This window comes from Elephas maximus, chromosome X, assembly GCF_024166365.1.
Source record: "Elephas maximus indicus isolate mEleMax1 chromosome X, mEleMax1 primary haplotype, whole genome shotgun sequence".
In the NCBI taxonomy this organism is placed as follows: domain Eukaryota; kingdom Metazoa; phylum Chordata; class Mammalia; order Proboscidea; family Elephantidae; genus Elephas; species Elephas maximus.
Window position 1 is genome coordinate 38,449,368 of NC_064846.1, and position 25,471 is coordinate 38,474,838.

The window sequence follows — 25,471 nt, forward strand, 5'->3', positions numbered from 1 at the left end:
TACTCTACATCATATCTTTCATTTAAAGGCCCCAAGTCGTTTGTAACCAGTAGCTAATTCTTTTAATGTCCCTTGGAAATAAATATCATTATTTACATTTTACATAACAGCAAATTGAGGGACAAAGAGCTCACTCCAGTTCACCCAGGCAAGTCAGTGGTAGAACTGTGATCAGAACCATACCACAGTGACATACAAAGAGAATCTCACCCAACCCTCCACTGGCTTATCATCAAGGTTAGAATAAATTCCAGAATCCTCACCATAGCCTGGAATGCTCCATATGAACTGGCATCCGACTACCCCAGCTACACTAGCTTACGAAAAACCAAAATACCAAACCCGTTGCTGTCGAGTCGATTCCAACTCATAGTGACTTTACAGGTCAGAGTAGAACTACACATAGGGTTTCCAAGGCTGTAACCCTTACGGAAGCGGAATGCCATATCATTCTCCCATGGACTTAAACCACCAACCTTTCAGTTAGCAGTCGAACACTTAACCACTATGCCACCAGGGCTCCTCTGACTTATCAACTGCTCCATAAACGCCCCATGCAAGCTCCTTCAATGCCTTTGTACTTCTTGGTCCTCTTCCCTTACATATCCATAGAGTTCATTCCCTTCTATTAGGTTTTAGCTTGAATGTCACCTCCTCTGAGAGGCCTTCTATGATCACCTGCCCTTTTAATAGCAATACGTTTTGTCTTTTTCATAGAATTATATTCTTATTCATTTATATGTTTACTTATTTACGGTCTCCTGTAGATTGTTAAGGTCCATGTCTCATCTACTGCTGTATCCGCAGTACCTCTAACAGCACCTGGACTCAAAAATTGCAAAAAGAATGACGAATGAATGCATAAATACCCAGATTCGCCAGTAGTTTCATCCAGTAGAATGGTGTTTCTCTCTTATGTCCATATTTCTTCTCTTCCTTTCCTTTATCATTTTTCCTTTTTCTAATCTGGTGAATACAGCTGAAAATTACCCACTTGACTCAAAGTGAGGAACATGGACCCTGACAAGTAAGTAGCCTACTCAGTCCACGTAGAAGAAGAAAACAAGGAGGAAGCCAGAAGCAATGATTTCTGGGATCAGGGCCCACCAAGTTTCTTGAAGGCCCCAAAGTCTGTGGATGGTAACCTTTTCAACCTTTACCTTTCTTAGGCAGAAACGAAGGCCTTTTGTCACTTAGTTGAATCAAAGATGAAAAAAAGGCAGGAAAGTTTGACCGTGTGGTATCCTCAAAGTAGGAAAGCCTTTTATCATTTTATATAACAAATCTCCAGAGTATTTACCTAAGTGTACCATCTGACAACCAAGCAGTTGCCATCGAACTGACTCCGACTCATGGTGGTCTTATGTGTGTCAGAGCAGAACTGCGTTCCACAGGGTTTTCAATGACTGATTTCTGAGAAGTAGATTGTCAGACCATTCTTCCTAGGTACTTCTGGGTGCGCTTGAACTATCATCCTTGCAGTTAGTAGCAGAGCACATTAATCGTATGTACCAGTGTGTTACCTAGAGGGACATTACTGCTAAATTATATGAACGAGAAGCCCTGAGAAAGGGTGCTCCAAAGGTTGAGAGGTAGGGTAGGCAGACCAGGAGCAATGTAGAATTGGGGTGGTGGGAGATTTACTTGACTAATGTCTCAGACTGATGAGAATAAAAAAGTCAGCAAGGAAAAAGAGAGAGCGGCAGAGCAAGAGACATACTGGGTCTCAGAGCTGTTCCAAGGCAAGGATGAAAAAAACAATGGGGAAGAAAACCACAAGAACTTACTAGACAACTGGGTTGCAGTTAATTATACCGGAATGTCAGAAACTTCATCCTGTTAAAGAACCTCCATCACTGGGTTAGCAACCTAATTTTTCATTCATCTCTCTCCACCATATCACTTTACAGTCCTACCAAGTTTTAGTATTCTACATAGTCTTAACCTCTGTGAAACGTTTTAAAAATCAAATGTTGTTGCTGTTAGGTGCCGTCAAGTGGGTTCTGACTCATAGCGACCCTACGTACAACAGAACAACACATTGCCTGGTTCCACACCATCCTCAAAACAGTTGCTATGTTTGTGCCCATTGTTGCAGCCACTGTGTCAATCAACCTCGCTGAGGGTCTTCCTCTTTTTCGCTTACCCTCAACTTTTATCAAGCATGATGTCCTTCTCCAGGGACTGGTCCCTCCTGATAACATGTCCAAAGTATGTGAAATGTAGTCTCGCTATCCTCGCTTCTAAGGAGCAATCTGGCTGTACCTCTTCAAAGAAAGATTTGCTCATTCTTCTGGCACTCCGTAGTATATTCAATATTCTTTGCCAGGACCTTAATTCAAAGGCATCAATTCTTCTTTGGTCTTCCTTATGCATTGTCCAGCTTGCGCATGCAAATGAGGCGATTGAAAACACCATGGCTTGGTTCACGTGCACCTTAGTCCTTCAGGAGACATCTCTGCTTTTCAACACTTTAAAGAGGTCCTTTGCAGCAGAACTGCCCAATGCAACACGTCCTTTGATTTCTTGACTGCTGCTTCCATGTGTGTTGATCATGATCCAAGTAAAATGTAATCCTTGACAACTTTTCTCCATTTATCATTATGTTGCTTCTTGGTCCAGTTGTGAGGATTTTTGTTTTATGTTGAAGTGTAATCCATATGAAGGCTATAGCTTTGATTTTTATCAGTAAGTGCTTCAAGGCCTCCTCACTTCCAGCAAGCGGGGCGGTGTCATCTGCATATAGCAGGTTATTAATGAGTCTTCCTCCAATCCTGATGCCCCGTTCTTCATATATGTCATCTTCTTGAATTATTTGCTCAGCATACAGACTGAGTAAGTATGGTGAAAGGATACAACCCTGACACACACCTTTCCTGACTTTAAACCACACAGTGTCCCCTTGTTCTTTTCCTCAATAATTCTACTATTTCTGGGCACTGAAGATTTTTTAACTCTTTAGTTTGTAGCAAAGTCTAGTAGGGGAAATCTGCAATACATCTTGCTCATTGCAGATATATTATTCTATCAGATTGATTTCAGCATGTCATGGCCCTGCTCACACTTTCAACAACCCTCAATTATCTGTGATCAAGAGCACATGCCTGATCCTGGCATCCAATGCCCTCCTACAATCCTACTAATAATATAAAATAAAAATTGCTAAAATCCTCTGTAGAGTGCTTACTGTGTTGCACTTTCTGGCTGAGAGTTTTCCTCATATTGTATCATTCAACCCTCATAACAACCTTGTGCGGTAAGTACTATTATCACCCCTGTGTTACAGAGGAGAAACTGAGGAACAGAGAAATACCAAATAACCAAACCAACTTCATCTCCCCTGACTCCCCAACTTCACCTGACGCACATACTGCCTGCCACACTTACCTTCTCCTTTCTGATTCCTTTCCTTCAAGGCGGAGTCCTTAGGTGGTGCATATGGTTAACATACTTCGCTGCTAACTGAAAGGTTGGGAGGTTTGAGTCCACCCAGAAGAGCCTCCAAAGAAAGACCTGGTGATCTACTTCCAAAATATCACAGCCATTTTCAACCCTATTGAGCATAGTTCTACCCTGACACACGTGGAATTCCCAGGAGTTGGAACTGACTCGAGAGGCAACTTGTACTGGTCCTTTGAGGCCCCACCTCCTTCAGGAAGTCTTCGCACAATGATCTGGACTCATATAGCACTTGGTCTCTGTAGCATCTTTAAACAATTATTTTTACTGTGTGTATATTACCTCCCCAAATAGATTTTGAGCTTCACATTTTACCCTTATTTCTACTCTCCACAAAGCTGACACCTTGTACTAATAAGGCATTCAATATATATGTGATGAGTTCATTGTTTTCTAACAGTGTCTGGCACACAGAAGACACCCAGTAAATGGTTTTTAAACAGTGATCCATGGATGAGGAAAAACAAAACAAAAAAAAACAAATTAGTGAGAAATCCCGTATATGAGTGTAATCCATGTGTTAACTGTGGAAGTCTGCTAGAGCTCAGAAGAATATTGGACTAAGTTATCAAAAATAAAGTATTTTCTCTTCCTTTTGTTCCAATAAACATAGTGACCTTGGCCTTCCAGCAATTATTTTAACGTCATGTGTGCTTTCTTAGGTAAAATTTTCTTTTGATTTGTTATTCTCCCAGTGGAGAGAGGAAAAAGCCCTCCTGTAACAGTCAAAGAGTAAGCGATGGCTTTTGGACTCTGGATATATAACAAAGGGTTCTCTTTTGTGCAAAAAAAAATTACATATATATATGAAAGGGCACCAGGAATGAGTCATACATCAAGCAGTTGAACTTGCAGCCCCGATAATATACCAAGGCATTTCAATGTTTAATTGCTGAGAATGGGGAGGAGGGAGCAAGAGGAACGTAGCCAAACTGAGCCAAAAAGATGCATAAAGGTGGGTGTCCTAGGGGTTGGCCAAGAATCTGTAGTTTTGTCACTGTTATTGTTGTTTTAATGAAAAATCACTTTAAAAAAAAAAACCCTCAAGATCAGATTCTTCCCTATTCCATATATCATTATATCCCTCAGGGAAAATAGTTCTAAATACCAGAGGAAGGTCATGTTCTACATCATAGCTATCTTGTCTACACTGAATTCCTTTACTGATATGGAAAGAAGCTGAAGAAACCACATGTCTCTAGCAGCTACGTGAGAAAGAGAGATTGTAAATGAATAGGCTTCTCTTCAGATTGGAGTTTCTGCCAAAGGAGTTGTTTATTCTCTATGATATCTTCAATTTCTAATACTTTTCTGGGAATTGAAGATTGGCATTGGGGGGGAGGGGTGCTGTCATTAACTAGAAATTACAAATTAAGGAAATTAATCACATACGATAAGGTATGTCCTGTTCTAACATGAACATCAAGAATAAAGCAAATTATAAGCTCTGAGTAAAACAGTCACTGCAGTTCGCTTCATCGCAGACAACCCACAGAGCTTCTACAAGTGCTGCACAATGCCAGATCGCAGACAACCCACAGAGCTTCTACAAGTGCTGCACAATGCCAGCATCCTCCTCAAGCAAAGGAAGTGCTCAGGCACGTGAAGGGTGACTCCATTAGCAGCTCTCCTGCAGCCTGGGCTCCTTGGGGCTAGTTTCTCAACCAACAATGGGGATACTCCGCAAGCACTTCTGGGAAAAATAAAGACAACTAGTACAAAATCATATATCTTTTTTAAGAAATTGATTGAAGTTGATTTAATATACAATATGCCAATCAGGGTAACATTTCAACTAAGGAGTCAAAAGCGTTCCCCAGAGGAAAGGACCTCTGTTAATATACTAACAATTTACCCTAAAACACAGCTTCTAGCTTCAACTTGGAGTTTCTGTTTTTGTGTCTTAATTTATTTTTATTGTCACTGTTAAGAATATATATAGCAGAACATACACCAATTCAACAATTTCTACATGTACAATTCAGTGACACTGATTATATTCCTTGAGTTGTGCAACCATTCTCACCCTCCATTTCTGAGTTGTTCCTCCCCCATTAACATAAACTCACAGTTCCCTAAGGTCCCTATCTAATCTTTCAAGGTGCCGTTGATAGATCTTTTAAGATCTAGCAATAGTTTCCGGAGTTCATTCAGCCTCCATAGCTCCAGAAAGTCTGGAGTCCATGAGAATTAAAATTCTGTTCTGCATTTCTCCCCTTTAGATCAGGGTTCTTCTATAGCATCATTGCATATTGTATCTTAACAACTGATAAAAGCTGGGGAAAAGTACATACTGCAGAAAATGCAAATTTTTTATTCCAGAAATATGGGGTCTTATAAGCTTCCAATATGAAGACTCCAGCTTAGTTCCTATGCCAGCTCCTCCTTTCCCTAGAGCCCATCACCACTGACTTGAATGTTCTTGCAAAACTCTCTGGCAGCTGCCTAGAGAGGTTTAACTTTCAAAAGCAGCCCATATACAAATTACTCTGGTTACATTATTTATATCACATTATAAGCCATGTGGATCCTTTCTCAAAAGACCTTATAAAATAGGAGTCTTCTGATACCCTTTTATCAACTGTACTTTGCTGAGTCTCTTCTAATCCACTTTCATTCTTTTTTTTTTTTTTGCATCTTCTCTCAAGATTTTATTTCTCTCTTCTTTCCTGTTAAATCTCTATATTTCTGATAATGAAAATATCCAGAAAAGGACTCAGACTTATTTATAAAACCAGTTTAAAGTTGTTGTGCATAATTTCAACCTTTCGAAAGGACTGATTCTAAACATTTTTTAAAATTCAGAAATTTCTAAACGAATAAAGGCACTTAAAGCATATTCTAAAAGACAGCAAGTTGTCCTGTTTGCATTCCCTATCAATTCCATGGACCATGGACTGCCAGAAGAATGAATAAATCTGTCTTGGAGGAAGTACAGCTAGAATGCTCCTTAGAAGCCAGGACGGGGAGACTGTCTCATTTACTTTGGACATGTTGTCAGGAGGGACCAGTCTCTAGAGAAGGACATCAGGCTTGGTAAAGTAGGGGGTTAGTGCAAAAGAGGGAGACCCTCAATGAGATGGACTGATGCAGTGGCTGCAACAATGGGCTCAAACAAAGTGATGACTGTGAGGATGGTGCAGGACCAAGCAACATTTCCTTCTGTTATGCATGAGGTCACCATGAGTCAGAGCTGAGATGGCACCTAACAATAACAACATCATGAGTCCCAAAGGGATCTGTAGGCCAGTGTCAAGCCATAATACATTAAAGATGCTCAGATGAAACTGGAAGGAAGAAGCACAGCTTCTGTAGGCTATGACTATTTGCCACTGAGTCAGGATTAATAGCAGATCCTACTATTGTTCTGCTGGTATTCATAAGGTTTTCATTGGCTAATTTTTTTTTTTTCCAGAAGTAGACCACTAGGTCCTTCTTCCTAGTTTGTCTTAGTCTGGAAGATCAGCTGAAACCTGTCCACCCTGGACGTCCTTGCTGGTATTTGAATACCGGTGGCATAATTTCCAACATCACAGCAACACGCAAGTCCCCACAGTATGACAAACTGACACACGCATTGCATCAGGCAAATCTGCTGCAAAGGACCTCTTTAAAGTGTTAAAAAGCAAAGATGTCACTTTGAGAACTAAGGCACACCTGACCCACGCTATGGCGTTTTCAATTGCCTCATATGCATGCAAAACCTGGACAATGAATAAGGAAAACTGAAGAACTGATGCCTTTGAGTTGTGGTGTTGGCAAAGAATATTGAATGTACCATGGACTGCCAAAAGAACAAACAAATCTGTCTTGGAAGAAGTACAGCCAGAATGCTCCTCAGAAGCAAGGATGGTGAGACTTCATCTCATGTACTTTGGACATGTTATCAGGAGGGACCAGTCATGGAGAAGGACACCATGCTTGGTAAAGTAGAGGGTCAGCGAGGAAGGCCCTCAGTGAGATGCATCAACGCAGTGGCTGCAACAATGGGCTCAAGCATAGCAACGACTGTGAAGATGGTGCAGGACTGGGCAGTGTGTGGTTCTGTCATACACAGGGTCGCTATGAGCAGGAACTGACTCAACGGCACCTAAAGACAACAACAACTATTGTAGCTTTCTGGCTAGTTGGCTGTGCGTTTGCTGGGGCTATCAAAGCTTGGATTATTCCAATAACGGAAGTTCTTTTCTCTCAACTCTGCAAGATCTGGCTCTGTGGAGCTGACTGCTAAAGTTACCAAAGCTTCCCAATAGCAGGCAGGAGACAACAGATAGACCAAGAGTAAAACCACCACCAGTATCAGGAAAATGACCTCAGTAGCAACACACTGAAATCATCTTCCCATTTGATTACGGAATTCAATATTCTTCACTTCAAAGATTAACTTGGTAGAAACAAAAGTATAGATAGTTTCCTTTTGAAATGTCTCACACACTCTGTGAGACCCACTTCTGCTTTTGCCATTCCCAACTCTCTAAGAGCTGGGTCTGCTAATCTCCCCACCTTCAGGTTTAGTCTTTCTATGCTTGAACCAATCCAGGCTTGAAGCAGGAAGAACTTATATGACCCCCGACCCTGGAGCAGGGACCTAAGAGTACAAGTCCAATTCCCCAGTGTGCCTTGGTGCACAGCCTGGATTGCTGGCTTTGGTCTTCATGCCACGTTCTAGCCTGCTGATTACAAAACTGCTATCCATGCCCAATCCTCCACCTGCCTGACTCGAAAAGCCTCTATATATAGAAAGACAGAACACAGAAAAACTACCAAGTAACCACTCCACATTTCAACTAATTTCAACAATGCTGAACTAAATAACAGTGAACACACAATTCTTAAAGGAAAAAAATAATCTTGACAAAATCTCTGAGACACTTCTACCTGAATCTGGCTTAACCTTTCACACTTGCCCATCCTAGCTAGGAAAAATCCTGAAATATGATATTACTGCTATGGCTTAACAGATGAAACCAGAAGAGAATAGGATTTTTATTTAGCTCCCAAAATCCACGGTAATCAAAATATCAGGGATAAAGGAGATCCCTAACCAGAGACAATTCTCAAATCTCATTATGGGCTTCGCATTTCAAATTCTTCCCTATTAATTTAAAAACTGTGTATTATCATATGACCGATTTGGTATATCGCCCTTTGCCTTCCTTTACCTACTGTTTGGTAGCAGTTTTAAAAAGAAATAAGTGTTTTTATGGCATGTGGATGATCTCTCACTAAAAAAAAAAGAAAGAAACCAGTGGCTAAAATGCGAGCAGCTAGGGACATAAAGAGGCCAAGCAAAGAGCCTAGCTCAGCAGCAGCAAAGCAACAATTAGCTGAAGACAAGTGAAAACCAGTCCCTTCAGCTGGGTCATGTGGTCACCAGGTTGCCTCAGATCCATTACCCACTTCATGAATTTATGGTTTCTGCCTGGTCTTGCAGGCACTGGAATTTGCAACCTTGGAGATAGTTAAGACACAAACTGAATAATCAATCTTTCATTAATCAGTTATATTAGTTTTCTATTGCTGCTGTAATAAATTACAAAAAACTTAGTGACTTAATACAAATTTATTATCTTATAGTTCTGAGGTCAGAAACATGACATGGGTCTCACCGAAGTAAAATCAAAGTGTTGGCAGGGCTGCGTTTCCTTCTGCAGGCTCTACGGGTGAATTTGTTTCTTTGCCTTTTCCAGCTTCCAGAGGCCACCTGCATTCCTTGGCTCATGGCCTCTTCCTCCATCTTCAAAGCCAGCAACATAGCATCTCTCCAGCCATTCTTCCATTGTCACATCTCTTTCTCTGACACACTCTCAATTTTGTGTCCCTCTTTCATTTTTAAGTATCCTTGTGATTACACTGAGCTGATCTGCATAATTCAGGATAATCTCCCTATCTGTTGATTATTGTTTGCCGTTGAGTTGATTCCAACTCATAGCGACCCTTCTGGACAGATTAGAACTACCCCATAAGGTTTCCTAAGCTGTATCTTTATGGAAGCAGATCTCCAGGTCTTCCTCCTGCAGAACAGCTGGTGGGTTCAAACTGCCGACCTTTCGGTTACCAGCCGAGTAGTTAACCACTGCGCCACCAAGGCTCCCTCATCTGCTGATTAGCAACTTTAATTCTCCTTTGCCATCTGAAATATCATTGACATACAGGTTCCAGGGGCTAAGACATGGACATCTTTTGGGGGGCATTATTCTGCCTACCATACCAATGAATCTGCATTTCACGAACTATGAAAGAAAATTTAAAGTACGCACTTTTTACAAGTAACTGTATTTTGACTTATATAATATCATATCATAACTGTATAATATAAAGAAAGTTGTATGTAAAGTAAATTATAATTTAAAGGCATGAGAGAAACTCAGTATTTAAAGGAATCCTATGGTGAATTGTTTTGTAACGATACTAGTTTCCTAATGTCTTGTTTTATCAATGCATATTTCCATCAATTACATTTGCTTAATGTTGGAGGTATATAACCTTGGGTTGGTTACTGAACTTTGTGCCTCTGTTTCTACATGTATAAACTTAGAATAATAATAGCATCTGTCTCATAGGGCTGCCATGAGGATTAAATATTAACTATAAGACACTTAGTATGGTTCCTGTTGTTGTTAGGTTCCGACTGAAAGTGACCTCATATATAACAGAACAAAACATTCCTCAGTTCCCCCTCACAATAGTAGGTATGTTTGAGCCCATGTTGCAGCCACTGGGTCAATCTGTCTCACTGAGGGCGTTCCTCTTTTTCGCTGACTCTCTACCAAGTGGGATTTCCTTTTCCAGGGACTGGTCCCGCCTGATTACATGTCCAAAGTTCGTGAGACAAAGTCTCATCATCCTCACTTCTAAGGAGCATTCTGGCTGTACTTCTTCCAAGACAGATTTGTTCATTTTTCTGTCAGTCCATGGTACATTCAATATTCTTGGCCAACACCATCATTCAAAGGCATTAATTCTTCTTTGGTCTTCCTCATCCGTTGTCCAACTTTCCCAGGTACATGAGGTGGTTGAAAATACCATGCCTGGTACATATTAAGTCCTCAATAGATGATTTCTCTTAGTATCAGCACATGCTAAGAGGCCCACGCTTAGGTGGCGACATACAGCTAAGCATTCAACAACTTCATTATTTTCAGGGATTGAAAATGAAAATGAGAACAGGTCATGACCACTATAGGGAAACTTGCAGGTGAAATATTAAATGAGGATAAAATTTGAGTCTTCCCGTGGTAGACGCCCATGGTTTCTGCTTGCATGTGGTGTGAAAGAAAGAATGACCTTCAATACTTAATGGAATTGTGAATCATCCTCCGCGAAACACAAGATCTGATATTGAGTATCTTAAAGAGTAGTTTTATTTGGTATCAGAGGATAATTCGCTTTTCTGCTCATCAAGTAGCTTGTTATTTTTCCCTTTGGGTTTTAGTGGCTTTTCATGGCCTCCTGAACAAACGCCAACTTGCATCCAAAATATCCAAGGCCCTGCACAATTTCATTCCTATGTTTCTACCTTTGTCTTGCACAAACCCTTTACACAAACCCAATATTCTGGCCAGACTACAAAACATTCTAGCTAGGCTATTCCGAAAGCACTAAGGTACTATTTTTGTATAGTAGTTAACTTGGTACATTTTTTGTCTAAGCTGGAGGGTATTGGAGGCCAAGGACCCCACTTTAGACATCCATATATTGCCCCATAGTGACCAGCATGTAGTAAGCACCTAATTACTATTTACTAAATATTTTAAATATATATATATATATTTTTTTAAATATATGGGTTACCCTATCCTTCTACTCATTACATTTTTCTTTCCTCTCAGGAATCTTTGATGTCCTTTTTCTTTTTCCAGAGCTATTTTCTTCATTCAACTCACAGCTTCCTTTTTTAAGGTCCTGATTCAGAGGATAATAATTACATTTCTCTAAAAAGTTGTACTTCTTAATTCGTCCTGAGGTTTCAGATTTTGAAAATTCCATGCATCTTTTTATTAAAGAAAGATTTGGGGGGGACACACTAGGGCTCATTTGAAAATAAGTATCATTGCTAGACAGGCTATTTATGTCAATACCCTTAAAATAATGAAATGATATTATGTAACGACTTCCTACCTTCATGGAAACTGAGATGGTGCTATTCACATTTGCTTTATGCAACCAGCCTTGTTTTATCACACCACCTTTCTGAGAACATAAAGAAGATGAGTCCTGAAACAGAGCAAAAACCATTGGTAAAACAGCAGCCAGCCAGCCATCTAATCAGTCAAACATATGCAGGACACAGTACTATGCCCTGCTCCACTTCCTAATTAAAGCTCAAAGCCCCTCTTCCCTACGAAAATGCCTGATTAAACCTGAAACTGTTGACTACACAATGAAAGGCTCTGTGCTATGCACACAGTAGGGACCCAATATTTACTGAATCACGGGCTCTCTTCTGGGACAGGCTTCTATATTACGTAAACAGTCAAGCTGCACCGTGAAATGTCACTGGAATCCAGGCCATCTGTCCCAAGAGGGATGAATTAGGCAGGAGAGTCCAGATGAATTACCACACCACATGCCCAATGCAAGAGAAGCAGCTCCACAAGCACGTCCCACACGTGGGGGAATGTGTTTATATACAAATTACCATCCATTTCACTTGAGTTTTCCTCAATCCCATTTGGAGATGCAACAATTAAAAAAAATAATAAAACACTCAGTTTGAAAGCTGGCCACAGATCACTGGGGAAAAAAAAAATCTTTTCCTCATCTTTTCTCAAGGCATTCATTCCCTTTGGAATCTCTTTCAGCAGGAGTGACCTTGAAGAAACCAGTGCAGTTGCCCCTGTATCCTTACCTCATCCTTCTCACAGTCTTCATCAATCTCAAATACATGATTGGGAATCTTCTCTGGTCTCAGAGATTTGCTGAAAATATAAGACAATTATCTCAGACAATGAGTAGAACAGAAGCACAAAACAACGCTGATGAGTAGACCTGATTCTTTCACACACAAGAAAATGTTAAGATACAAGAAGGAGAAATCATTTTCTCCTTTCCCAATGTAGATTCTCCCCTCTGATTAACTTACTTTTTATAAAGACTTCCACATGTGCAGGCAGCAGCAAAGAAATAAGCTCAGATAGTCAATGCCTAATCAGGGAGAAGAGAAGTTGGCAAGGAACGTGGGCCAGAGCTTTTAGCAGTGACAGAATGATGTCTTTCCCCAGGTCAAAAAGCAACATTCGCAACCAAGATGTCCTTCAATAGGTGAACGGATAAACAAACTATGGGCCATCCATACAATGTAGTTGTATTCCACGGTAAAAAGAAATGAGCTATCAAAATACAAAAAGGCTTGGAGGATCCTTAAATGCACACTACTCAGCGAAAGAAGCCAGTCTGAAAAGGCACCATACTATATGGTTCTAACTACATGGTATTCTGGAAAACTCAAGGCTAGAGAGACACTAAAAAGGTCAGAGGTGCCAGGGGATCAGGGGGAGGGAGGGTGGGACAAATCGGTGAAGTATAGGGCACTTTTAGGGCAGTGAAACCATCCTGTAGGATACTACAATGCTAGACACATGACATCATGCCTTTGTCAAAACCTATGGATCTGTACAACACAAAGGCTGAACCTCAATATAAGCTATGCATTTAATTAATATGAATATTATCAATACTGCCTCATTGACTGTAACAAATGTACACAGAAATGCAAGTGCTAATAGAGGAAACTGGGGGGCGGGGGTAGATGGGAACTCTCTATGCTTTCTGAGCAATTTTTCTGTAGACCTACAACTGCAGTAAAAAATAAAGTGTATTTTTTTTAAAAAAGCAACAGTGTAATTCTAACTCTTCCATTTGTTTGCTGTATAATCTTGGACTGGTCATCTTAGCTTTTTAGGACTGAATTTTCTTCTCTAGAAAAGTGCTTTCAAAACTATCAAAAGCTACACAAATGTCTTATTTCTTCAATATTCTTTCCCAAACATTTTACATATACTACTCTGTGAGGTTAGTAGTTGTATAGATGAGGAAAGGGAGGCACAAATAGGTTGAGTGACTGGCCTGAAGTCATCCATCCAGCTAGTAAGTGACAAAAATAAGATTTGAACCCTGACAGCTGGGTTCCTGGGCCAGCGTGCTCACAGCAGTCCTTCAACCCAACTGAAAGAGAGGCTCTTCTGAGAGCCATGTTCCTCAGTGCCTAAAAACCAGCATGCTAAATGAAAAGCCATAGGGAAGTAGCATTTTAAATATTGTCACATCTATCACCAAAATAGGAAACCCTGCTGGCATAGTGGTTAAGTGCTACGGCTGCTAACCAAAGGGTTGGCAGTTCGAATCCGCCAGGCGCTCCTTGGAAACCATGGGGCAGTTCTACTCTGTCCTACAGGGTCACTATGAGTTGGAATCGACTCGACAGCACTGGGTTTGGTTTTTTGTGTCTCATCAAAATGAGTAATCAATGACAGGAACAAGATTTAATGAACAGCATAATCTGGCAACTGGAAGTTACCAGGACAAAAGGAACAAAAGGCAAAACTATGAGACAAAGAATTAAAATGACATGTCTTTCTAACAACAGAAAGAGCCCTCCAAGCTGATGCAAAACCCATATATATGTGTAATTATCTCTGTACCTCTGGGTGGAGACAGATGATGCTGGAAGCAGAAAGCATTTACCATTGATACATGCCTCTGAAGAGTGTGGTGCAGACACTAGGCACCCACGTGCTAGAACTGCAACTGCAGATCCTGAAGAATGATCAGTGGGCCACATACAGGTTGACTGCAAGATCGCTTTGGGGGCTCACTAAGCTTGGCAGTTATTGTACCAGAACTATCAGTTATCAAGATTTGTTTTCAGTATTCAGAATTTAGGAGAAAGTGGTAAGTAACAATAAAACATGTTACCATCAGAATGTCTAAAAACTTTTTTCAATGGATAAGAAAATATCGTATATACATACAATGGTGCTTTAGTCAGCGATAAAGAGGAATGAAGTCCTGATACATGCTACAACATGGAGGAACCTTGAAAATATCATGCTGAGTGAAATAAGTCAGACACAAAAGGACAAATATTAGATGATCCCACTTATACGAAATGTCTTGGAGAGGCAAATGTATAGAGACCAAAGTTTATTAGTGGTCACCAGGGGCAGTAGGACAGTGCAAAGAGGCAGTCACTGTTCGGGGGCACTGAGCTTCTGTTAAGGGTGATAGAAAAAATCTGGAAATGGATAGTGGTGATAGTTGCAAAACGTGATGAACATAATAAGCGTCAGTGAATTGTACATGTAAACCTGTTCAAACGGCAATTTCTGTTATATATGTGCTCACCATAACAAAAAAATTAATTAACAAATTTTTTCCAAGCAACGTCCTGGGGTCAAATTTAGCCAAATACCTTCTAGTTTTTTAATCAAAACCCTGAAAAATGCTTACTACATTATCCAGCATCAAAGAAAGATTATTTTCTAGTCAATGCTGATGCACCAAATCCAAAAGGTGAACTCAAGACGTTCTGGAAAGAATGTCAACGAGCAAGGTTAAAATATATTCAATTAACCAAAATACTCCATTTACCAAACATGCTGGTTATCTGAGGTTTTGTTTTAATATAAATTATAACTGACAGGTATCACAAGTGGTTTTTAAAAAAAAAAGTTGAAAAATTCTCCTATTGACTGTTTTCCTTGAATTTAAATCTTACCATGGCAACATTCGAAAGTCCCCGGAGAATTCTTCGTACTTGTAGTTTACCACATGCCAATCTGTGCTGTAGGTTTTAATACACTGAAAGAAAATGCAAATTTTTACTCTGACATACAGGGAAAGTACACATACATCTACTTTTTAAAAGTCTGGTAATAAGCTGACGGACTTTTAAGAACCATTTAGGAAATGTTGGTGCTGTGTTCTTCCTTTGGGCACTAACTGTGTTCTCTCTAAACCAACTGGCTTCAATAAACCCCAATTCATATGCCCTTTTGAAAACTCTGACTTCAAGTCCAGAAGGTATTCAAACCCAAAAGAAAAAGACGAAGAATACTTAAATATTTGGGAAAATATTTAAAGTGTATCCTCTGTATCACATTATCTAGATTTGTTAAGTCAATTAAGTGAGAGTCAGTTTATTTTCCATTTACACTAAAGGGAAAATACTTCAAATGGATGATGAATATTCTGTGGCCTGTGAGCCTCTTACCTCTTTGACAAACAAACTCTGGGCTCTTTTCTCAGCATCTTCTGGTACCGTAGACTGCATTGTTCTACGCTGCCGACTTATCACCGAGATCTAGAAGACAAAGAAGAATTTGCTGTAAGAAAAGACTTGGAAAATGCAGTTCTTTTCTTTAAAACAGTGCTTGTGGACTCACAGATATATCTTCCATTGGAAACATAAGCAGGTCTCTGAGAGGGTCACTGTAAATCTGGGTTTTTCTTTGGGTGACAACATTCTCATAGTCCAGGGGCTCCACAACTTTGGTCTTTTCCTTTATAAGAAACAAACAAACAAAAGTTATTATGGTCAAACTCACAATAGATAAACCTCTCTCTACTAAACATACGTTATTTCACAGTACAGGGAATTATTGATAAGTACCTAAATAAAGGAGACACTTTCACAAGACAGATATTCTCCATTCGTAGATACACACACCAAACACATACACACAAACACACACAGAGAACCCTCTTTGCTAAAAGACAAGAGCTCTGGAGAAATAGCATTGTATGCTGCTTATTTGTGCGCCTTTAAAAATGTGTTGAATTTAAAGTAAAACAAAAAGTTTAGAAATCTGTCAGTTGAGATTTACTGAATATGCACTATTCACTGGGTAATTGAAAGAGAAAGCATCAACATACGCGTGCTACTGTATAGCAGGCACACTGTCCAAAGGCTGTGTCTAGGTCCAGCATAGTTGGGGCAAACATGATAGTAGAGGTAGATGCTTGATCCAGTGGGCCGGGCATGAAAGGGTGAGGTTCCAGGGGGCAAAGTCAGTGGATCCCTGTTGGGTTTCCAGACTACCTGGCCATCATTGATAGTAGAGCCTCAGCCTGAGGCGAGGGGTGCAAGGAGCAGGGTGAGTGACTCTGAGGCACCAAGCATTTGACTTATTAATAAGAGTAACAGTAACAGCATTGCCTTGAGCCCTTACTTTATGCTAGGCACTGTGCTAAGTGCTTAACCCATAAAATAGGGTTAATCACTGTCCCCATTTTACAGATGAGGAAACAGACTCAGGTTAAGTAACTTGCCTGCCTTCAGAGCTGGAATTCAAACCTGGGTCTGTACTGCAAAGGCTCTGCTCCTTCCACATTATGTGGCCCTTCCTTCCCTCAGAAATACACAAAGATACTAGTGTGCAAGATACAGAACGTGGACTAGGAACCCAACACCTTCCTTCCTACCATTTTTTTCCTCCTTTGAACTTACCATGATCTGATATACCATATATTTTATCACTCTATTTGAGGACAGGGATTTTTTTTTTTAATTCCGTCACTGCTGTTTAACCCCAGCGCCAAGGACTGTGCCTGACACATGGTCGGCATCCAATCATTAATAGTTGCGTCAATTTTGAGACATTCTGATTCAGTCGCAGCCATATCTACACATGCTATTCTAAATCAAGTTAGGTACATTTTAGTGATTTCTAATAGCACTGTTTTACTTATTTTTTCTTAATTTTATAGTAAAAACTATATAAATAAAACTCAAATTTAAGATGGAGTAAAACATCATATAATAATAGAATCGGGATAATATTTATATTTGTGTACACAGTATTTGAGGCAGTAGCCAGTATATTATATCCACACAATCCTTTGAGAACAGTTTTTATATACGGCTCACAAAAAAAAAAAAAATTTTTTTTTTCCATAATAGGCTACAGCTATATCAAAGTTCCATATCTCAAGGGCATCTCAGTGTTTCCTCTATCAGATTACTTAGAAAGGCTAAAGTAAACCACTCTAACCAATGAGAATGTGCTCAACAAATCTAAAATAAGTGAACTAACAAAGATATACTTCATTTTAAGTCTTGAGTTTGGATTTGTAGACCCGTGATTATTAGCAGCCAAATTTTTCAATGAGATCCAATCAAGCTGCTTACCCCTACTGTGTCTGTGAAAACTAGAGCAAAACGAGTTGAAATCGAAGAAAACATTCCTGTTTTGGTAACTCGGAGATCTTCTGATAGGAAAATTCGATCGTTTGTCCCATACCTACCATGTTTTCACAGATGGACTTGAGTCCCCACTCCCCAACCTCCAATCAACCATTTCTCCAACCCCCTGCCAACCAGAGGACTCTCAGAAGAAAAGCCTGGCGATCTACTTCAGAAAAATCAGCCATTTGAAAACCCTATAGAGCAGTTCTACTCTGACACACATGGGGTCGCCATGAGTCAGAATCCACTACATGGCAACTGTTCTCCCAGATATTAAAAGCACAATTCAAACTGCAAGTTGAAGAAAGGGGCTACAGAAGAAGTCAGCCCTAAAGAAGCACACCCTACCCTTCCAGTAGAATTAAGATGTAGCTCAGTTGGGTCAAGCAAAAGGAAAGAATCATCACGATTTAGCGGCGGCTCTGCCTAGCACTCTAGGGCAGATTCCTTATCTGTTTTCTATTAGCTTTATCATTTCATTATTAGACTTTCCCGGTTACCCTCAATAAAGTTTCTATCACACACAAATAAGGGTCTTTCTCTCAGATCTGTAATACATTCTTCCTATCATTTTGCACACTGGCTGGCCTGAAAAGGTGCTTTTTCATAACTCCAGAAACCTGTGTTATAACGAATGATACTTTATAAACTTTCAGATAATGGGGAAGTTCCCCTGTATACTTCAATATAGTTCTGTAGCAGTGTTAAAGAAAAGGCAAGAGCTTTTTTGCAATCTGGAGAGGAGCAACCATATGTTTCAGTCCTCTCTTCCTAAGCAGTGACAGGAAAACTGTCAACCTAAATTTGCAATCTATTGAGTTTTCACGATGGGGGTGGGTGGGAATGGTTTGCCTTTGAAAGTTCTCATTCATTGCTCCTTAAGCTCTTCTCAGAATTAAAATAACTTGCTAGTAATATTTATTACTGTTTTGTTGTTGTCTTATCTGAAGAGCACTTTGCAGTCCTAAACAACAAAAACAAAAAATACTTCATATGCAATTCTGTTTCTTACCAAAAGCCTCTCAGGCAGACAAGGAAAATACCACCATTTCAATTTTATAAAGGAAGAAACTGGCTCAGAGGTTCAAGTTCATCTGTCTACACTTAGTAACAGAACCAGGGTTCAAACCTAGGATTCTCAACTCCTGGTCCTTTTTCTTCCATTAGCAATGTTTCTCAAACTTGACATTCGTGTACATTTATCATGATTTTTGCCATATCGTCTCAATTGTCATTTACTTCATACTTTCCTTTAAATCAAATCTCTTCTTCATTGAAATACATTTAGTGAAAAAGAAAACTTTATATCACCCCTATGAATGAAAAAAAAATCAGTATTTTCCTAAGACCCATTACAATAAAACAAAAATGTCAGCTTTTTTTTTTTTTTTTTTTTTTGTGCTTTTAAGTGAAAAGTTTACAAACCAGGTCAGTCTCTCATACAAAAACTTATATAAAAAAATATACACCTTGCTAAATACTCCTAGTTGCTCTCCCTCTAATGAGAAAGCACACTTCTTCCCTCCACTCTCTCTTTTCGTGTCCATTCCGCCAGCTTCTGACCCCCTCTGCCCTCTCATCTCTTCTCCAGACAGGAGCTGCCCACATAGTCTCATGTATCTACTTGATTCAAGAAGCACACTCTTCACCAGTATCATTTTCTGTCCCATAAAACCAAAAACCAAACCCACTGCCATCGAGTCAATTCCGACTCGTAGTGACCCTATAGGACAGAGAGTAGACCCACCCCGTAGAGCAGTCCAGTCCAATCCCTGTCTGAAGATTGGCTTTGGGAATGGTTCCTGTCTTGGGCTAAAAGAAGGTCTGGGGACCATGACCACTGGGGTCCTTCTAGTCTCAGTCAGACCATTAAGTCTGGTCTTTTTATGAGAATTTGGGGTCTGCATCCCACCGCTCGCCTGCTCCCTCAGGGTTTGTTTGTCGTGTTCCCTGTCAAGACAGTCATCGGTTGTAGCTGGGCACTATCTAGTTCCTCTGGTCTCAGGCGGATGTAGTCTCTGGTTTATGTCGCCCTTTCTGTCTCTTGGGCTTGTAATTACCTTGTGTTCTTCATTCTCCTTTGCTCCAGGTGGGCTGAGACCAATTTATGCATCTTAGATGGCCACTTGCTAAAGTTTAAGACCCCAGATGCCACTCTCCGAAGTGGGATGCAGAACGTTTTTTTAATATATTTTGTTATGCCAATTGACCGAGATGTCCCAAAATGTCAGTTTTTTTCATTTTACTTATTTTGTTGTTGCTGAGAATATACACAGCAAAACATACACCAATTCAACAGTTTCTACATGTACAACTAACTCAGTGACACTGGTTACATTCTTTGAGTTGTGCGACCATTCTCACCCTTCATTTCTGAGTTGTTCTTCCCCCACTAACATAAACTCACTGCCCCTACAGTTCCTATCTAACTTTCCAGTTGCTGTTGTCAATCTGAACCCGTATAGTTCTTAAAAGAGCATAATGCTCAAGGCAGACAAAAAAATATCAAATTTTGTGCCACAGCTGGGACACAGTACACTCTTCTAAGCTTACTCAAGCCACTAAGGACTGAATCTAAATGGACCTCCATGTGTAAACCCTAAAACTGTGAAGAAATGCAGAATTCCACAAAGTGAGATAACATTCTGATTTCTAAAACAGGAAGGAAGGGCATGCATGGGGTTGAAAAAGGATACTCATCAATACAGATTCTATTAGTCTGCTTCTTGGTCCAAAAAAAGGAAACACTGGCTCCTGAGATTCACTGACGGCATCAAATACTTTGAATTTATGATTTTACGGTGGTTCCTGTATACCCAGTGCGTGGAAGGGCTGCTCTGTCATCAACTCAACTATGTATGTATAAATATTAAACCATGCTTGTAACCCTAAATATGCAAATATATATGCATGTGTGTGTTCAACCATGCAACCATTCATAGATTTAAAAGCACCCATTACTAACAAGTCTGTTTATGCTATTATGAGAAACTGAACCTTATCGTTTAATTCCATTTGAAATTCAGTAATTATTGCATAGTTATTCCTCTTGTAAAAACAGCACAAAATCAGCCTGGTTACTTCTGCTTAGATATTACACCAAAGGTCATCAGCTGACCGGTCAAATCTCTTATTTCAGAAACCAGTTTTCCTTAAGAATTCTAAGAATGTCTCTTTCTACAAGTCTAATGTGAACATCAACTTCATAGAATCCCTCCCGTAGCATCACAGTGGGAAAGTGCCCAGAAGGCAGGCAGAATGAGGAAATCTCTGTGACTCCACCCCCTACCCCACCCCATCCTCCAAATTAAGTTTCAGGGCAAAAAGGAGCATGGCAACAACTGGCCTAAGAAAGAACCTTCTAGCCTGAAAGTTAAAAGCTCATCCTCACCGACTGCAGTTTCAATGGTACCCGAATATTTTCTTATTGAAAATAACAGTCTTGGGAAAGAAGTAACACATCCAAAAGGAGGGATTACTCAAGAAGCCTCTCCTTCCTGTCACTCCTCCACCTCCCTCTTTGGAAGTTTCTCCAGACCCCCTTGGCACTACTTGGCTCCCCTGTATTTTCTCCACAGAGAATATCTTTAAAATAACATTTTACACTCAAAATGGCCACTGGGGGCATGCAATTTCTGGCAGCAGGTTAAAGTAAGTTCCATGCATGATACATTTATTGAGCCTCTACTAAGGTCCAGGGTAGTCCCTGGCAATACAGAGATGAAAATGAAGCCGACCCTGCCCTTGAGAAACTCAGTCTAGCTCAAGTTGATCACAGCTGCCACAACTTAAAGCTCCATTTGGCTTCTATAGAGCTATCGTACCCCCAATATCCACATCTTCCAACAAAGTGATTACACAACTCTTTTTTGCACACTGAAGTGAGTGTACCTATCCAAATTTCTATCAATTATGAGAATTTCATGTGTCTGGGTACATGTGGTCTCAGATCATTTTATCTTGTCTTCTACTTTTGTTCATAAACTCTCTACGATCAGACACTAGGTCACTCTTGAGAGTGGTGAGTAAGGGTGAGGAGCAGCAAAATCTGTGCTGCTATTAGCACAACACAGAAATTTCACCACTGTAGACTAAAGATATCTACAGGCGGATCCTATGCAACGTGGCAACAAAGGAACCATAACTATAAGGAAAATTCTAATAAGGTTCACATAAAGAGTATTTGACTTTGTTATGACCCTGTCTTTTCTAAATCATATGACTCCCTTTCACTAGTTCATTTCTTTTCCTCTTCCCCAGTAGGAACTCCGTGTACTGAACGAGCTTTGAATTAATATAATCTGATGATGATGATGCTAGGGGAGGGTAAGCCATCTTTTCAGTTAGTACAGCCCAACTTGGCAAAAAGAGACACGAACAGATTTTTTAAAAGATTGTTTTCAGGGCAAATTTTGGCCGGAAATGCAAATACAAATTGCATTTAAAACACTGACCTTTTTCAGAAATCAAACAGTTAAAGGAAAAATCATACTTTGTCGCAGATCACTGGGCCATGCTTATTCCTAAGTCCATGCTTGGCATACATTAGTCCTGTGCTACTAGGACCTCCCACCTCTCTCGCCTACAGCCCTTACTTGTCTTTACCAACAGTTGAGCCATGTGCTCATATATAGCCTTGCCTTGGCATTTAACTGTTTTGTGGGAAGTTTGCTTCATCTCCTCAGCAGGATCGTAAACACGTGGAGAGTGGGAACAGTGCCTTATGCTTTCTCTTACCACTTACATTGAGTATTACCATGTATCAAACTGTTTTATATCCATCTCATTTAATTCTTACAAAAACCCTGCGTGGGTCTTTTGCTATACCCATTTTACAGAGGAGGAAACTGAGGCTCAGACAGGCTGAGTAAATTATCTAGTGTCCAAAGCAAGGGATCTGGGATTAAAACCTATACTGTATCTGATGGACTCCAGAGCCAATGCTCGTACACATAAACTTATATGCACTGAGTTTAACGAAAACAAAACATTTCCTCTCCCTCGCTCCTACCACGTTTTATTTCCTCAAATGGATTTTGCATTATAAATTGTATCTGTTGTTGTTAGGTATCATCAAGTTGGTTCTGACCCATAGCAACCCTATGTACAAAAGAACAAAACCCTGTCCAGTCCTGTGTCATCCTCACAATCATTGCTATATTTGAGCCCGTTGCTTCTAGGATTGCTAAATTGCTTCTAGGATTCGCTAAAATTTACTCAATGCTATCATCTTTACCAGACTGAACTCTGTGGCTTTCTCATTGTCTTGATACCGTTGAGCATGGCTGGCTTCGGGAGCTTGTAATGTAATTGGATAAGAAATTTTGCATTTCTGGGCTGTTGCTTCCAATTTAGTATTTGCCATCAGTGAGTAGGGATTAGCACCTTAGGTCTTTACTTTGGGAAAAGAGTTGGCAAATTCAACTCAAAGTGAGTAAGAATCAAATTACAAAAAAAACAACAGTAAGATATTGTCGAGGGACCGTGTCTAATTCATCTCAGTATCCTCCACAGAACCTAGAAGAGAGCCGTGAGAACTACAAAGCCAGAAGCTTTGTGGCTCATGAGGGATAACTGGCTGAACAATATAGACACCGATCTTGCACATATGCCTTCCAAGCCGAAAACGCAGCACACAAGGAGAGATGGGGCAAGGCGTTGCTAACAATTGCAGAACTAATCTTCATATCCAGCTTTAATATAGGAACAACCACCTACCATTTATATATATATCAACAATATAAGGATTTAAAGGTATTTAAATGTAAAATAGAAACGGGGGGGAGATAAAATTGATTTTTTTTCTTTTTAGAGTTTTAGAAAGTGAAGAAACCTTTTAAAATACCAAATTTATTTTCCTTTACCAATTCTACTTAGCTATTTACATGAACTCACGAACCTATAATTTTTTTTTTTTTTAATCAAGAAAAAGCAAATCTATACATGCTGTATGATTGTGGTTGTTCCTGTTAGGTGCCGTCGAGTCGATTCTGACTCAGAGCGACCCTGTGTACAACTGAACAAAACAATCGCCAGTCCTGTACCATCCTCACAATCCTTGCTATGTTTGAGCCCACTGTTGCAGCTACTGTGTCAATCCATTGAGGATCGTCCTTTTTCTTTTTTTTTTAATAATTTTTATTGTGCTTTAACTGAAAATTTACGAATCAAGTCAGTCTCTCTCACAAGAACCCATATACACCTTGCTACACACTCCCAATTACTCTCCCCCTAATGAGACAGAGGATCGTCCTTTTTCACTGACCCTCTACCTTCCCAAGTGTGATGTCCTTCTCTAGGGACTGGTCCCTCCTAATAACACATCCTAAGTACAGGAGAAAAAGACTCACCATCCTGGCTTCGAAGGAGCACTCTGGCTGTATTTATTCAAAAACAGACTTGTTCGTTCTTCTGGCAGTCCATGGTATATTCGATATCCTTCATCAACACCATAATTCAGAAGTATCAATTCTTCTTCGGTCTTCCTTATTCATCGTCCAGTTTTCACGTGCATATGAGGCAACTGAAAACACCATGGCTTGCATCTGACGAACCTTAGTCCTCAAACTGACATCTTTGCTTTCCAACACTTTAAAGAGGTCTTCTGCAGCAGATCTGTCCAATGCAATACGTCCTTTGATTTACTAACTACTGTTTCCATGGGCATTGATTGTGGAACCAAGTAAAATGAAATCCTTAACAACTTCAGTCTTTTCTCTGTTTATCATGATGTTGCTTATTGGTCCAGTGTGAGGATTTCTGTTTTCTTTACATTGAGGTATAATCCATACTGAAGGCTGTAGTCTTTGATCTTCATCAGTGTTTCAAGTCCTCTTCACTTTCAGTAAGCAAGGTTGTGTCATCTGCATATCGCAGGTTGTTAATGAGTATTCCTCCAATCCTGATGTCACGTTCTTCTTCATGTTGTCCAGCTTCTCAGACTACTTGCTCAGCGTACAAATTGAATAAATATGGTGAAAGGATACAACCCTGATGCACACCTGTCTTGACTTTAAACCACGCAGTACCCCCTATTCTTTTCAAATGACTGCCTCTTGGTCTATGTACAGGTTCCACATGAGCACAATCAAGTGTTCTGGAATTCCCATTCTTTGCAACGTCATCCATAATTTGTTATGCCTTTGCATAGTCAATAAAACACAGGTAAACATTTTCTGGTATTCTCTACTTTCAGCCAATATCCATCTGACATCAGCAATGATATCCCTCATGCTATGTCCTCTTCTGAATTTAGCTTGAATTTCTGGCAGTTCCTGTCGATGTACTGCAGCACCTGTTTTTGAATTATCTTCAGCAAAATTTTACTTGGGTGTGATATTAATGATATTGTTCTATAATTTCCACATTTGGTTAGATCACCTTTCTTGGGAACAGGCGCAAATGTGGCTGTCTTCCAGTCAGTTAGCTAGGTAGCTGTCTTCCATGTTTCTTGGCACAGATGAGTAAGCACCCCCACTGCTGCATCTGTTTGTTCAAACATCTCAATTTGTAAACCGTCAATTCCTGGAGTCTTGTTTTTCGCCAATGCCTTCAGTGCAGCTTGGATGTCTTCCTTCAGTACTGTCAGTTCTTGATCATATACTACCTCCTGAAATGTGTTGCTGTTATGCTGAAAGCTATGCCACTGGTATTTCAAATAACAGCAGCAGGGTCACCCTTGGTAGACAGGTTTCAGCTGAGCTTCCAGACTAAGACAGACTAGGAAGAAGGACCCGACAGTCTACTTCTGAAAGAGATTAGCCAGTGAAAACCTCATGAATAGCAGCAGAACATTGTCTGTTATAGCGCTGGAAGATGAGCCCC

General features: G+C 40.0%; 1 protein-coding gene across 2 annotated transcripts in view; it reads right to left on the reverse strand.

Annotated features, from left to right (window-relative positions):
• The window catches only part of DOCK11 (dedicator of cytokinesis 11), a 190,352-nt gene that overhangs the window by 122,057 nt on the left and 42,824 nt on the right, over positions 1-25,471 (reverse strand). For both annotated transcript variants that reach the window (XM_049872652.1, XM_049872651.1), the window contains exons 2-6: positions 15,846-15,962; positions 15,674-15,763; positions 15,179-15,261; positions 12,311-12,380; positions 11,581-11,676 (exon numbers count right to left, since the gene is read on the reverse strand). In XM_049872652.1, the coding sequence (XP_049728609.1) occupies positions 11,581-11,676; positions 12,311-12,380; positions 15,179-15,261; positions 15,674-15,763; positions 15,846-15,962 (456 nt within the window). The remainder of the gene's footprint in view (positions 1-11,580; positions 11,677-12,310; positions 12,381-15,178; positions 15,262-15,673; positions 15,764-15,845; positions 15,963-25,471) is intronic.